This window comes from Salvelinus alpinus, chromosome 16 (assembly GCF_045679555.1).
Source record: "Salvelinus alpinus chromosome 16, SLU_Salpinus.1, whole genome shotgun sequence".
Taxonomy (NCBI): Eukaryota; Metazoa; Chordata; class Actinopteri; order Salmoniformes; family Salmonidae; genus Salvelinus; species Salvelinus alpinus.
This window is the reverse complement of record NC_092101.1, coordinates 34,559,301-34,575,053: the sequence shown is the minus strand read 5'-3', so window position 1 is coordinate 34,575,053 and position 15,753 is coordinate 34,559,301. Positions and strand designations below refer to the sequence as shown.

General features: G+C 43.7%; 1 protein-coding gene across 1 annotated transcript; it reads right to left on the bottom strand.

Annotated features, from left to right (window-relative positions):
* Positions 1 to 6,493: 6,493 nt before the first annotated feature.
* rad54l (RAD54 like) lies at positions 6,494 to 14,062 on the bottom strand. The gene is made up of 18 exons (XM_071346006.1): positions 13,884 to 14,062; positions 13,391 to 13,477; positions 13,172 to 13,282; positions 12,985 to 13,045; positions 12,703 to 12,838; positions 12,411 to 12,480; positions 11,966 to 12,254; positions 11,461 to 11,585; positions 11,053 to 11,203; positions 10,741 to 10,867; positions 10,208 to 10,282; positions 9,714 to 9,847; positions 9,397 to 9,507; positions 8,838 to 8,961; positions 8,656 to 8,734; positions 8,391 to 8,570; positions 8,018 to 8,181; positions 6,494 to 7,794 (listed from the first exon to the last, which is right to left on the bottom strand). Exons 1-18 carry the CDS (start codon positions 13,884 to 13,886, stop codon positions 7,593 to 7,595), a joined length of 2,229 nt encoding a protein of 742 aa, XP_071202107.1. The 5' UTR covers positions 13,887 to 14,062; the 3' UTR covers positions 6,494 to 7,592.
* Positions 14,063 to 15,753: the final 1,691 nt, after the last annotated feature.

Sequence of the window (15,753 nt, the reverse complement as noted above, 5' to 3'; positions counted from 1 at the left end):
CTGGGAGTGTGTAAACTAAAAAAAAAAAATTACCATAGCATTTTTGTATGTTCTCTATAGTTATGTACTTAAATGTATAAATTGACCAATTCGGCACATTTTGGCGAACTCCTGGCAGACTTGATACAAACTATTGTGTAGTGATGTTCTTCACTGGATCGGTCTGAATCTTTGCACACACTGCTGCCATCTTGTGGACAACACCTAGATTACACCTATAATCCTATCTCAATGTATGGCTTTTCTCTTGCTTTCCCTAGCAAGATGATGGAACCCAAAAAATATAAAACGCTTTTTTTGTTTGTATTATCTTTAACAAGGTGCTACCAACCTATGCTTGAAGATGATATGCCTCAACTGTCAGTCATCACATGATGTACTGGACAAGAAAGCTCTTTTTTTTTTTAAACCTTTATTTAACTCTTGGTAAGTGTCTCTCAGCTATTTTAGCTAATTGTGGTGTGTTTGTAAATGCATTTACAATACATTAATTGGCTAGTACCCAACCCTAATTAGTAAATTAATTGTATTTGGTCCAGTGAAGAAATTCAGATTTACTGAGCTCAAATGAGCCTCAGTGACTATTCCTTAAGAGGATACAATTATAAAAGTCTAAATATCTTAATTAACAATTTTTATTATTATAAAGTATGTGGTTACCTGCTCGTCAAACATCTCATTCCAAAATCATGGGAATTAATATGGAGTTGGTCCCCCTTTTCTGCTATAATAGCCTCCTCTTCTGGGAAGGCTTTCTACTAGATGTTGGAATATTGTCATGGGGACTTGCTTCCATTCAGCCACAAGAGCATTAGTGAGGTCGGGCACTGATGTGCGATTTGGCCTGGCTCGCAGCCGAACATCCAAAAGGTGTTCGATGGGGTTGAGGTCAGGGCTCTGTGCAGGCCAGTCAAGTTCTTCCACACCGATCTTGACAAACCATTTCTGTATGGACCTCGCTTTGTACACGGGGGCATTGTCATGCTGAAACAGGAAAAAGCGCCTTTCCCAAACTGTTGTCACAAAGTTGGAAGCACAGAACCATCCAGAATGTCATTGTATGCTGTGGCGTTACAATTTCCCCTTCACTCAAACTAAGGGGCCTACCCCGAACCATGAAAAACAGCCCCACACCATTATTCCTCCTTCACCAAACTTTACAGTTGGCACTATGCATTCGGGCAGGTAGCGTTCTCCTGGCATCCACTAATCCCAGATTCGTCCGTTGGACTGCCAGATGGTAGAGCGTGATTCATCACTCCAGAGAAGTGTTTCCACTGCACCAATGGTGAAGAGCTTTACACAACTCCAGCCAACACTTGACATTGCGCGTGGTGGTCTTTGGCTTTTGTGCGGCTGCTCGGCCATGGAAACCCATTTCATAAAGCTCCCAAAGAACAGTTCTTGTGCTGACGTTGCTTCCAGAGTCAGTTTGGAACTCTCGCGCTTCAGCGATCCCGTTCTGTGAGCTTGTGTGGCCTACCACTTTGTGGCTGAGCCGCTGTTGCTCCTAGACGTTTCCACTTCACAATGACAGCACTTACAGTTGACTGGGGCAGCTCTAGCAGGGCAGAAATTTGACAAACTGACTTGTTGGAAAGGTGGCATTCTATGACTGTGCCGAGTTGAAAGTCACTGAGCTCTTCAGTAAGGCCCTTCTACTGCCAATGTTTGTCTATGGAGATTGCATGGCTGTGTGCTCAATTTTATACACCTGTTAGTATGTCTACATACTTTTGGCCATGTAGTGTATATTATGTTTTTTATTATTTTATTACAGCTGGCACCAAATGTTATAATGTCCTCTTAACCCCTCAGGTCATTCTCCATGGAGATGCACTCTGTAGCAGAGTTCCACAAAGTCCCAATGAGAAGCATCCCCCGGCCCACACCACTCAGGTGACTGATAACCTAGCATTTCGGTATAGATTCCCAGACCCAGATTAAGCCTAGTCCTGGATTAACATTTACTTTCAATGGATAATTTACATTTAGTATGATTATATGTATATATACGTAAATAAACTCAGCAACAAAAAAAATATCCCTTTTTCAGGACCCTGTCTTTCAAAGATAACTTCATATATCTTCATTGTAAAGGATTTAAACACAGTTTCTCATGCATGTTCAATGAACCATAAACAGTTAATGAACATGCACCTGTGGAATGGTCAGTAAGACACTAACAGCTTACAGACGGTAGGCAATTAAGGTCACAGTTATGAAAACTTAGGACACTAAAGAGGCCTTTCTACTGACTCTGAAAAACACCAAAAGAAAGATGCCCAGGGTCCCTGCTCATCTGTGTGAATGTGCCTTAGAAATACTGCAAGGAGGTATGAGGACTGCAGTTGTTGCCAATAAATTGCAATGTCCGTACTGTGAGACGCCCAAGACAGCGCTACAGGGAGACAGGACGGACAGCTGATGTTCCTCGCAGTGGCAGACCACGTGTAACAACACCTGCACAGGATCGGGACATCCGAACATCACACCTGCAGGACAGGTACAGGATGGCAACAACAACTGCTCGAGTTTCACCAGGAACGCACAATCCCTTCATCAGTGCTCAGACTGTCCGCAAAGCCTGAGAGAGGCTGAACTGAGGACTTGTAGGCCTGTTGTAAGGCAGGTCCTCATCAGACATCACCGGCAACGTCACCTATGTGCACAAACCCACCGTCGCTGGACCAGACAGGACTGGCAAAAAGTGCTCTTCACTGACGAGTCGGGGTTTTGTCTCACCAGGGATGATGGTTGGATTCGCGTTTATCGTCGAAGGAATGAGCGTTACACCGAGGGCCGGTACTCTGGAGCGGGATTGATTTGGAGGTGGAGGGTCCGTCATGGTCTGGGGCGGTGTGTCACAGCATCATCGTACTGAGCTTGTTGTCATTGCAGGCAATCTCAACGCTATGCGTTACAGGGAAGACATCCTCCTCCCTCATGTGGTACCCTTCCTGCAGGCTCACCCTGACATGACCCTCCTGCATGACAATGCCACCAGCCATACTGCTCGTTCTGTGCGTGATTTCCTGCAAGACAGGAATGTCAGTGTTCTGCCATTCCTAGCGAAGAGCCCGGATCTCAATCCCATTGAGCACGTCTGGGACCTGTTGTATCGGAGGGTGAGGGCTAGGGCCATTCCCCCCAGAAATGTCAGAGAACTTGCAGGTGCCTTGGTGGAAGAGTGGGGTAACATCTCACAGCAAGAACTGGCAAATCTGGTGCAGTCCATGAGGAGGAGATGCACTGCAGTACTTAGTATCTGGCCAACAGCTGCATTGTTACTTTTGATTTTGAACCCCCCTTTGTTCAGGGACACATTATTCCATTTCTTTTAGTCACATGTCTGTGGAACTTGTTCAGTGTATGTCTCAGTTGTTGAATCTTATGTTCATACAAATATTTCAATCATAATCACAGCCGTATATATTCCGCCCCAAGCAGACACATCGATGGCCCTGAACGAACTTTATCTGACTCTTTGTAAACTGGAAACCACACACCCTGAGGCTGCATTCATCGTAGCTGGGGATTTTAACAAGGCTAATCTAAAAACAAAACTCCCTAAATTCTATCAGCATATCGATTGTGCTACCAGGGCTGGAAAAACCCTAGATCATTGTTATACTAATTTCCGCGACGCATATAAGGCCCTCCCCCGCCCCCCTTTCGGAAAAGCTGACCACGACTCCATTTTGTTGATTCCAGCCTACAAACAGAAACTAAAACAACAAGCTCCCGCGCTCAGGTCTGTTCAACGCTGGTCCGACCAATCTGAATCCACGCTTCAAGACTGCTTCGATCACGCGGATTGGAATATGTTCCGCATTGCGTCCAACAACAATATTGACGAATATGCTGATTCGGTGAGCGAGTTCATTAGGAAGTGCATTGACGATGTCGTACCCACAGCAACGATTAAAACATTCCCAAACCAGAAACCGTGGATTGACGGCAGCATTCGCGTGAAACTGAAAGCGCGAACCACTGCTTTTAACCAGGGCAAGGTGACCGGAAGCATGACCGAATACAAACAGTGTAGCTATTCTCTCCGCAAGGCAATCAAACAGGCTAAGTCCCAGTACAGAGACAAAATCGAGTCGCAATTCAACAGCTCAGACACAAGAGGTATGTGGCAGGGTCTACAGTCAATCACGGATTACAAAAAGAAAACCAGCCCCGTCGCGGACCAGGATGTCTTGCTCCCAGACAGGCTAAACAACTTTTTTGCCCGCTTTGAGGACAATACAGTGCCACTGACACGGCCCCCTACCAAAACCTGCGGGCTCTCCTTCACTGCAGCCGAGGTGAGTAAAACATTTAAACGTGTTAACCCTCGCAAGGCTGCAGGCCCAGACGGCATTCCCAGCCGCGTCCTCAGAGCATGCGCAGACCAGCTGGCTGGTGTGTTTACGGACATATTCAATCAATCCTTATCCCAGTCTGCTGTTCCCACATGCTTCAAGAGGGCCACCATTGTTCCTGTTCCCAAGAAAGCTAAGGTAACTGAGCTAAACGACTACCGCCCCGTAGCACTCACTTCCGTCATCATGAAGTGCTTTGAGAGACTAGTCAAGGACCATATCACCTCCACCCTACCGGACACCCTAGACCCACTCTAATTTGCTTACCGACCCAATAGGTCCACAGACGACGCAATCGCAACCACACTGCACACTGCCCTAACCCATCTGGACAAGAGGAATACCCATGTGAGAATGCTGTTCATCGATTACAGCTCAGCATTTAACACCATAGTACCCTCCAAACTCGTCATCAAGCTCGAGACCCTGGGTCTCGACCCCGCCCTGTGCAACTGGGTCCTGGACTTCCTGACGGGCCGCCCCCAGGTGGTGAGGGTAGGTAACAACATCTCCACCCCGCTGATCCTCAACACTGGGGCCCCACAAGGGTGCGTTCTGAGCCCTCTCCTGTACTCCCTGTTCACCCACGACTGCGTGGCCATGCACGCCTCCAACTCAATCATCAAGTTTGCGGATGACACTACAGTGGTAGGCTTGATTACCAACAACGACGAGACGGCCTACAGGGAGGAGGTGAGGGCCCTCGGAGTGTGGTGTCAGGAAAATAACCTCACACTCAACGTCAACAAAACAAAGGAGATGATTGTGGACTTCAGGAAACAGCAGAGGGAGCACCCCCCTATCCACATCGACGGGGCAGTAGTGGAGAAGGTGGAAAGTTTTAAGTTCCTCGGTGTACACATCACGGACAAACTGAATTGGTCCACCCACACAGACAGCGTTGTGAAGAAGGCGCAGCAGCGCCTCTTCAACCTCAGGAGGCTGAAGAAATTCGGCTTGTCACCAAAAGCACTCACAAACTTCTACAGATGCACAATCGAGAGCATCCTGTCGGGCTGTATCACCGCCTGGTACGGCAACTGCTCCGCCCACAACCGTAAGGCTCTCCAGAGGGTAGTGAGGTCTGCAGAACGCATCACCGGGGTCAAACTACCTGCCCTCCAGGACACCTACACCACCCGATGTCACAGGAAGGCCATAAAGATCATCAAGGACAACAACCACCCAAGCCACTGCCTGTTCACCCCGCTATCATCCAGAAGGCGAGGTCAGTACAGGTGCATCAAAGCAGGGACCGAGAGACTGAAAAACAGCTTCTATCTCAAGGCCATCAGACTGTTAAACAGCCACCACTAACATTTAGCGGCCGCTGCCAACATACTGACTCAACTCCAGCCACTTTAAAAATGGGAATTGATGGAAATTATGTAAAAATGTACCACTAGCCACTTTAAACAATGCCACTTAATATAATGTTTACATACCCTACATTACCCATCTCATATGTATATACTGTACTCTATATCATCTACTGCATCTTGCCATCTTTATGTAATACATGTACCACTAGCCACTTTAAACTATGCCACTTTATGTTTACATACCCTACAGTACTCATCTCATATGTATATACCGTACTCTATACCATCTACTGCATCTTGCCATGCCGTTCTGTACCACCACTCATTCATATATCTTTATGTACATATTCTTCATCCCTTTACACTTGTGTGTGTGTATAAGGTAGTAGTTGTGGAATTGTTAGGTTAGATTACTTGTTGGTTATTACTGCATTGTCGGAACTAGAAGCACAAGCATTTCGCTACACTCGCATTAACATCTGCTAACCATGTGTATGTGACTAATAAAATTTGATTTGATATTTACACATGTTAAGTTTGATGAAAATAAAGACAGTTGACAGTTTCTTTTTTTGCTGTGATATATATATATATATATTCATGTGCCCATGAGTTTCTAGTACAGAGACCACATGGTTCAAGAGAAAATTGCCTAATTAATGGGGGGGGGGGGGGGGGGGGAAAGCATCTAATCATCAATGGCATTATTTTCAGTTAACTCTGCAACTCTTCCCACTGATTTTTTTTCACAACTGCCACCAGTTAGACTCCAAAACATAGGCAAGAAATACTGTAAATATAGACTTTGTAAAAAAATATATATATATTTCATGCTGAACACCTCATATTAAACACCAATGGTTTATATTCCGGATAATGTTTTACAACTGTCACTCTATAAAATATTTTACATGTGGTAAGGCCACACAAAGGGCCAGAGGTTATTATGCACCTGTACAAATCTTAAATGCACAAGTCTTGATAGATTGGATTACATAGAATCCTCCAACATTCTGGTAGTTCACTGGAAATACATCCAGTAGTATACCCTTCCTTTACAACCCTAATCAAGACTGTTGCATGCCTAAAGCCAAAAATAACTAATAATAAGTGGCCTTATATGGCGTTTCAAATTGTGAAATAATAATGAACTCTGTATCCTAATTGTGTGAAATGTTTAAAAAAATGCACCATTTCCTTTATCTTGTTCAGCTCACCAATGTTTCTGTTTGTTACCCTTTACTCGGCATCTATGTTATTGTTGACATATTGTCATCTTTAATGCAGCATCTGCAGCCCTTAAATAATTGTTTTGTTAATATCTTGTTTGTTGAATTGCTAACAATTGTCTTGGTTCAATAAATCCTGACATTAGTGAAATTGTCAGTTCTTTACAAAACATTTTCACTATCAAGGGAAAAAAATATACGATTTAACAGAAAACAATACACAATAACATTTACACTGTGGCTACAACACAAAAGACTGTAAGAGAGATGTGTGGACAATTGCAGGTAGGATTGCCTTTTCATAAGAAGAAAATGGTCTTCAATATGGTTATTACTCTGTTACACACCCTTATAAAAGAGTATGGGGGAATTCAGCCGTGAATCCATCACGATAAGTAGTATTCCCATCATAAGATAGCTTGTCTCTTTTTGTCCGTTTTTCTAGGGTCCGTGCAATCCCGGGTCCTTGGGACGTCCCTACCACATTGAAATTTAAATGGGGTAGCGGTTTAGGGTACGGACATCCCAAGGATTCCAGATAGCGCAGACAGTTTTCCTGGGCCCTCTTGTCCAGTAACGTTGCTCCTACGTGCTGGTTGGCCGTCCTTGGTTCAGGGCTGGGCCCTCTCGTCAAATACCATGACTCCTGGTTGTCTCAGACCGCATGGCTGTCACACGACCCCTCTCTGGTCCTCGTGGGAGCGCTGGTGGAAGACAAAGGAGATGGCAGCATCCCAGGAGGCCTGCAGTATGGGGTCTCTCAGGCCCCTCTTGTCAGAGCAGTGTTGCCACTGGGACAGGTCACAGGTACAATCAGAGTCCTCAGGAGGGGGCCGCACCTGTCGCCCATTCACACAGCGCCGACAGCGGAACCTGGCAGGGGCACAGGAGACAGAATAGTTAACATTAGTGGACAAATACAAGCGTTGTGATTAAGGTAAGTCTCGAACACATAAGATGTTTTAAATTATACTTGAACTCTTCCAAAGAGGGAGGATGTAACAACATCCAAGAATTGACCTCAACTTTAAATTAGTGTCAATGGGCTCTGCCTACTGCTGCGAACTGTGTTTGTACCGGTCGTGTGTGTGTGTACCTGTCATGCGTGTCACTGGTGGTCTCCTCACTGAGATGAAAGAGTTCTCGTAGCTCCCCCAGAGAGAAGTGTCTCTCCACATCCTGCTCTTCATCCACCACACAGCTGCTCAGAGCCTTCTTATGGGCCTGTCTCTGAAGGATCTTCTCCTCAATTGTCCCTGTCTGCAGGAACACACATAGCAACTGTCAGTCATACACGTGACGTAAAACACCATTTTGATAGTTCAATTGCAAATACCACCATACCGAGGTGAGACTCCCCTCCCTCCCCAAGCACTTGGAAAAGCGATATAAATCAAATGAATGAATTAACTAATTTGCGGCCGACACCACTTTTCAGTATGATACTCGTCATTCTCTGTTCTACTCACTGAAAGCAGTCTGTAGATGTAGCAGGTCTTTTTCTGTCCATCTCTCCAGACTCGAGCCATGGCCTGCTCGTCATTGGCTGGGTTCCAGTCAGGGTCAAACATCACCAGGCGATTAGCACCAATCAGATTCAGGCCACAACCCCCAGCTTTGCTGCTCAGCATAAATATGAACTCTGGGCTCTGAGTGAGAGAGATGTCATGTAAATACTCATGATCAAACAAACTCTTATAGCAAGATGCCATTTACAACATGTTCACTACCTACAGATGGGCTGTTGAACCTCTCCACTATCTTTGCTCTCTTCTTGATGGACATTGTGCCATCAAGCCGAACGTAGAGGTATCTGATCAAAAGAAAAAAGCGGTTTCTTTCCAATCTCAAAGTTCATTTTCAAGAATAACTGAAAACAATGGTTGTGACAGCTCCTGTGTCAGTTCCTTTCTTACCTTCGAGTTCGACAGAGCTTCTCAAAGAGGTCCAGTGTTTGTGTGTAGTTGGAGACCAACACCACTTTGTCACTGGTGGTGCTTCTGGTCATGGCCAGGATATAGTCCAGAACCAGCATTTTACCTGGAGGAAAGATCAACGTCATTATAGATCCCATATTAACAATGGGGTGATTATAATTAATTATAAAATCAGGTGGTTCGAGCCCTGAATGCTGATTGGCTGACTGTATACCATTCGTATGACACTTTTTTTTGTTGGTAACCAGTTTATAATAGCAATAAGCCACCTCTGGGGTTTGTGGTATATGGCCAATGTACCATGGCTAAGGGTTGTGTCCAAGAACTCCGCGTTACATTGTGCGTAAGAACAGCCCTTAGCTGTGGAATATTAGCCATATACCACACCTCCTCAGGCCTTATTGCTTAATTATAAGGGGATAATACTGTACATGCTCATGACAATGCATTAAAAAACAGCATCGTAATGAATTATATCTGCGAGTTCTAAGTGTTACCTGTCCCTAATCATTCCTAAAACTAAATAATGTGTTCTTACCAGAAAGCTGTGGCTCCACAGCCTTGGTGGAGTATCCTGTAGGGAAGAGATCCAGGGCCCCATCGAAGCCCTCATCTCCCTCCACACACTTATCATAGATGAGAGCCGGGTCTGGGAGGCAAAGGAGAAAAAAGTCACAATACAACAGACCAACATACACTGATGCAAAACCAAACAGCTAACAAAAGGATATCCACACACAACAACAAAAACAAGTTGTGTCAGGACAGAAATGTACATGGGAGGATTTCACTAATAATAAAATAAAGACAATACATATAAGAAAGCACCAGTTGATTTGTTGTTTGGACACTTACGGTTACAGAGCTTCTTGAGAGAGGTGATGGAGGACAGAGAGGAGACACTGATCTTGCCCTGCTGCTGCAGTGTCTGTAAGGGCTTAGCCTGCCTCAGGAACAGTTTATACAGCTCTGACTGGAGGGGGGTCAGCCTGCAGAGAACACGCAAATATTAAGCCGTGAACAATACAGGCTTTTAAATCTTTCCACTAAATGAGAGTGCCTTGATTACTTCTGGAAGCTTTTTTGGTAATGTTTACTATCCAACATCAACTTATTTGTATTTTATAGTATTCCTACCAAAATTAACTTGTATATTCAAGGGTCCCTATACGCCTGTAATGACTATTCAGGTAGTATACATTTGCAATTAGTTGAACCGCGACACCATTATTTGTGACAGTAAACACACCTGTTAATACCATCAGAAATACCATTATCAGTGGTCAGTTGCAATCAATACATATAATAAAATCTTAAAATGTAAAAATACATGAAAATGGAAGAGTTACCTGCAACAGACGACCTGCTCGATCTTAACAGGAAGATACTTTGAGAGGATGTCTGAGGTTCTCCGAATCAAGCATCTAAAACCACCAAGGACAGAAAAATATTAGGTATAGGGCTGTGATGATACCAGTATCACAAAAGTTTTCCCATGGCAAAAGTGAAAACACGAAGCAGACCAAACTCTTTGGTCCTTTAAAAACCTGCTGTATGTAAAATATTGTGTGCTATAGGTTGGAAAATAAATAAAATGAAAGTCTGGATGACAAAATAAGGATTTTGGTTTTCCTAAAGTTTCATGTTTTGCTTCCTTGCCACGATACTAACGAGTATCACGAACTGGTATTGTCCCGGACCTATTAAGTAGTTATGTTTTGCCTTACTAAAGCGACCGACTTGCTCACTGTGTACCATGTGGGTCTGCGCTTCAGCCAAGCTAAGATATATTAGGCAGATAGTCTGAAAATACACATGACCATAAAGATGTCCATTGTGTTGTAGGTAAATTATTAAGTCTCCAGCAACGTGTGAGGTTTACCCATTGACAATGCTGATCAGCTCCTTGAGTTTCTCCTCTCCAACCTGCCTGTCTTTGCCGCTGGCGTCTGCATCACGACCCTTCAGGATGGGGAATTCAAAACGCTTCTTAAACTCCTGGGCTGTTCCTGAGAAGGGAAAGAAAAACCACAGGAGGACAGTTAGAAGGCAGAGAAGGGGCGATCTAACCGACCTAATTTAACATGTCTTTCCGTCTATTCAGAAAGCATACATACCTTAGAAATTTTCACATCAACTTTTTATTGAATTTTGTCCATTTTCCTCCATGTAGTTGTAAGTAGTGTCAGCTTACCCAGGATGCCAGCGTTGACAAAGTGCACCAGACTGAAGTATTCCAGCAGGTCATTCTGAATGGGAGTGCCTGAGATCAGCACCCTCCTCTGGGCACTCATAGCATTCAGAGCTTGGTACGTCTGGTTGTCCGAGTTCTTCAGCCGATGACCCTACAGGGTGCACAAGGAACAAGGTGTTATTGGCATAACCAGGTTAAATATATATTTACAATATATTACTACTTGTATATGGTCCATTTGAGGATAACATCAATCCAAAACCTGAGCAGAAGCCTAAGAACCATGACCTGTGTTCATAAAACAGAGTAGGAGTGCTGATCTAGGATCAGTAATTAATAAGAGTGGGGACCTGATCCTAGATCAGCACCACATTGTGAATATTGGCCTGCATCTCCTCGTCACGGTACCTCATCACAGATGACAAGTCCCACTTTTCCTTTGTGTAGAACTTCAGCATGAAGCCGGAACGTCTCATATGAAATGATCAGGATTGGAGTAGGAACCCTCAAGCCATGCTGAGTCATGAAGTTCACTGTCAAGCACATAAACCCAGTTCACTGTCAAGCACATAAACCCAGTTCACTGTCAAGCACATAAACCCAGTTCACTGTCAAGCACATAAACCCAGTTCACTGTCAAGCACATAAACCCAGTTCACTGTCAAGCACATAAACCCAGTTCACTGTCAAGCACATAAACCCAGTTCACTGTCAAGCACATAAACCCAGTTCACTGTCAAGCACATAAACCCAGTTCAATGTTAACATTTTATGTTATTCTTATTTATTTAGCCTGAATAGTCCACTAAGTAACAATTGTCACTGTTTCCCCAGGGAGTCCTGGGAACAACCATGCCACTGCTAAGGGTATTGCCACAACAGGAATAATGCTTAATGGTCAAAACAAACCTACCTATTTTTTTGTCTATCTCCTCCTTGGATCCCCCATCGATGGCCACCGGTGTGATGCGTCCGCCCAGCCACTTTCCCACCTCGTTGTACCAGTTACGAACCAAACTGGAGGGTGAAACAACAATGGCCTTGTCTATCTCAGGCTTGGCATCAGGACTCTGGCGCAGCAGGGTCCACATGAGGGCAATACACTGCAGGGTTTTCCCCAGCCCCATCTCATCAGCCATGATGCAGCCATATGAGTCGGCAATACGTCTCCCGGTCACACAATCCCACAGGAATTTCACTCCCTGACAGAATACAACAAAATCTGGTTATTAGAAACAAAAGTATACACAAATACAATTAAGTGTGCTCTGGGACCTGGTCAAAACTAGTGCACTATATAGGGAATAAGGTGCCATTTGGGACACAGAAAAGTATCAAGATTTACAAAGAGACTGTACCTCTCTCTGATGGGGTCTGAGGACCTTTCCAAGGACTGGATCCACGACAACATGTACAGGCAGTTTATCTCTGCACACAGAGAAACATATTAATAAACTTCTACTACAACATGTCATTTTGTGCAAAGTTATCACCAAAAGTCTGATCTTTATAACAATCCGAGACCGTAACTGAGCTACTGACTTCACATCACCATGTTTTTCCTAATCTCTCCCTTTCCTTACCATAATTGCGCTACGGACTTCACATGAACATTTTCTAATCCCTCCCTAAATATTGAGATGAACTCACTTCTCTGCTTTTATCAGCTCATGAGCACTCAGCACTGGAGGCTCATAGAGGACCAGTGCACCATTTTCAAATGGGTCGTGAAGAGACTTCCTCACCCCCGCACGCTTCAGTCCTAGTGCTCTTATCCCCAGAGAGCCTATAGAACAAACACAATACCATTGTAATAGATAGATCCATCCAGCATAATATACTGAGACTGTTCCTAAAGATAGTCATATAGAAATATGTGAGATATGTGGAGAAGACCTAGGGTAGCAACATTGATTTGACATATTTACTTACCCGTGTAATTGGGGATGGGGATTTTAAAAGGTTTTGAGAGAATACTTCGAATGAAGGCTTCCTGTAAAGACAATACATCCATGAGCAAAGTACTTCAAAATGATTGGCATGTCTATAACAGCATTATACTGAGTGTTTGTGTAAGCACATGCCAAATACATTTATGCGTCAAAATGACCATACTCACGTGTGCATTGCTGTCCACACATACGGGCTGGTTGGTCAACTGTGTCAAAGGCTTTCTGAAGGGAGAGATATAGCTTTCTCTGTTTTCATTTCCTCCTTTCCTTCTTTTGGTCTGAAACAACATGTTGTGTTATCCTATCTGCTTGACATTACAGTGAAATATAAGTAGGACATCATAGTCAAAATGGATGAGTTTCTGATCAACTCAAACATAACTTACATCTTCTTCTGGATTCCAATCCTCATCCTCGGACAAATCTCCTCCATTCTTCCTTTTGGCAACCTGGCTTGGTGCTAGGCTTCTCCTCTGTCATGACATAATACACATTTGAGTAGACCATTTAATGTCACAAATAATTTTCTCTCTGCTCCTCCTAATGTCAAAATAAATGTTCCCCCACAAGCCTCATGCACATATATGGTGCACATGTAAGATTTTTGTTGTTGACATGAAGTGAAGTAGAGACAAAAGGGATTTGTCAGGTGAAGAAATAGAGAACCATTCAGAAAACCAGTCTGTTCGCAGTTTGGATTATTGTGGATATGGTGTCTCAAATTCCGCGCTGCATAAGGACCAACCACCAAGGAAACCGGTAACGTTAGAGTGAGATCAAATTGAATTGTATTCAACATTCTGGCTATGCACTGAAGTAACGTTAGCGAGCTAGCAACTGCTGCTTCGACAACAAGCGTATTAACAACGAACTACTTACCATTTTCCTCGTCTCTGGTGATTAATGGGGCGGTTAGGATATGATAACTGCTGTAGATGAATAGTTAAGTTGACAAACGATACATGACAGTTGCTACAACAATTGATTAGCTAGCTAGCTAGACTCCCATGTTTCTCCGTGGTTTGTTTACGTCTGTTAAATATCCCGCGCGCAGGTTGCACAATCATATGGCGGCCGTTAAGGCTCAAAAAATAATTCTAGTTTTGGAAATACAGTGTGGGAAAAAGCTCATAGGCCATCATTGGCCACCAGGGGACCTACTGAGACAGGCTATGCAGCACTCAGTTGACAACACATTACACATGTGAGATTATAATGTTGAATGGCAGTTTTATTCAGTAGTTTTATCAGTATCCATTTTTTTGTCATGATTAAAAGCATGTGTCTAGCTGTGTCTTCTTTATGTTATGTTGTTGACATCTGCTCATAGACCACAATTCACAGAGCTGGGAAACCCTTACAAATACTGAATTCCCCTTTTACCAGTGTTGGGGAGTAGTGAACTACATGTAGTTCAACTAGTAATTTAACTATATTTTGCAGTAGCTTGGTGGTATTTGAACTAAATTCAAATCTAGGTAGTGTTTTCAGTAGTTTTAATAACTTTTTTGCCATGTAGCGGTCAGCTAACTACTGTAACTACACTACTTTTTTCCGAAAAGAAAATACAGGTGAAGTAGGCAATCTTTTCCTTTGTTTTGCATAAGACCTGCATAATTCTCACTTGAAACATATTTTTGGGTGTTTAATAGGCTAAATTACACACTATGTTAACGTATGACCCAAACGTGATCTGCCCTTGCAATTTGCAGTCTATGACAATTTTTCACTAAATAGTTTGGATGTAGTGAACTACTTTTTCAGAGTAACTTTACTGAAGTAAACAATATGTTTCTTAAGGGTAGCTCTAGTGTAGCTTAACTTCTTCCAGTGTGAAGCTTGGTAAACTATATTTTCAGAGTAGCTTCCCCAACACTGTCTTTTACTGAATTGATTGCTAGGTAAAGATTATGCTACTTCAAGTGTGAAAAGCTTAAATATCTTTATCATCACTGTTCATCTCTGTGTTTGGGCATCTGTACCACACCTGTGTTAACATGGAGTTAATGTTCCTACAGCCAGTGCAGATCTCCCATTCACATGTCTGATAAGAAACATAAGAGTTTCCATAAACTCTGCAAGGTTTCTCCACAGCCTCCCCTTATCCCTTGTAAACCAGGATCAGGAAACATGGGGGCAGGGCAGAGCTGGGTGTGGTAAGGTGAGGTGAGGTCTAGGTAACCACTGACCTGGCCGGCTGCCACGGTGTGTGCATCCCAAATGGCACTCTATTCTCAATTTAGTGCTCTACTTTTGACCAGGGTCCATGGGGCTCTGGTCAAAAGTAGTGCACTATGTAGGGAATGGGGTTCCATATGGGATACAAGTTGAGGGTTTCCCAATCAGCTTCTGTTTTATTGTGGTCTGTCTTTCTCTCATGCAAAGCTATATGGGACGTGGGCAGGTGAAAGGACAGGTGATATGATCCAGGGTCAGGTTCCTATTTTAGACACCTGAGTCATTATCATTATCTCTGACTGAATCTAGACTGAACTAGGCTAGTCTGCAGCATCACTGACTGAGTCTAGACTAAACTAGGCTAGTCTGCAGCATCACTGACTGAGTCTAGACTAAACTAGGCTAGTCTGCAGCATCACTGACTGAGTCTAGACTGAACTAGGCTAGTCTGCAGCATCACTGACTGAGTCTAGACTAAACTAGGCTAGTCTGCAGCATCACTGACTGAGTCTAGACTGAACTAGGCTAGTCTGCAGCATCACTGACTGAGTCTAGACTAAACTAGGCTAGT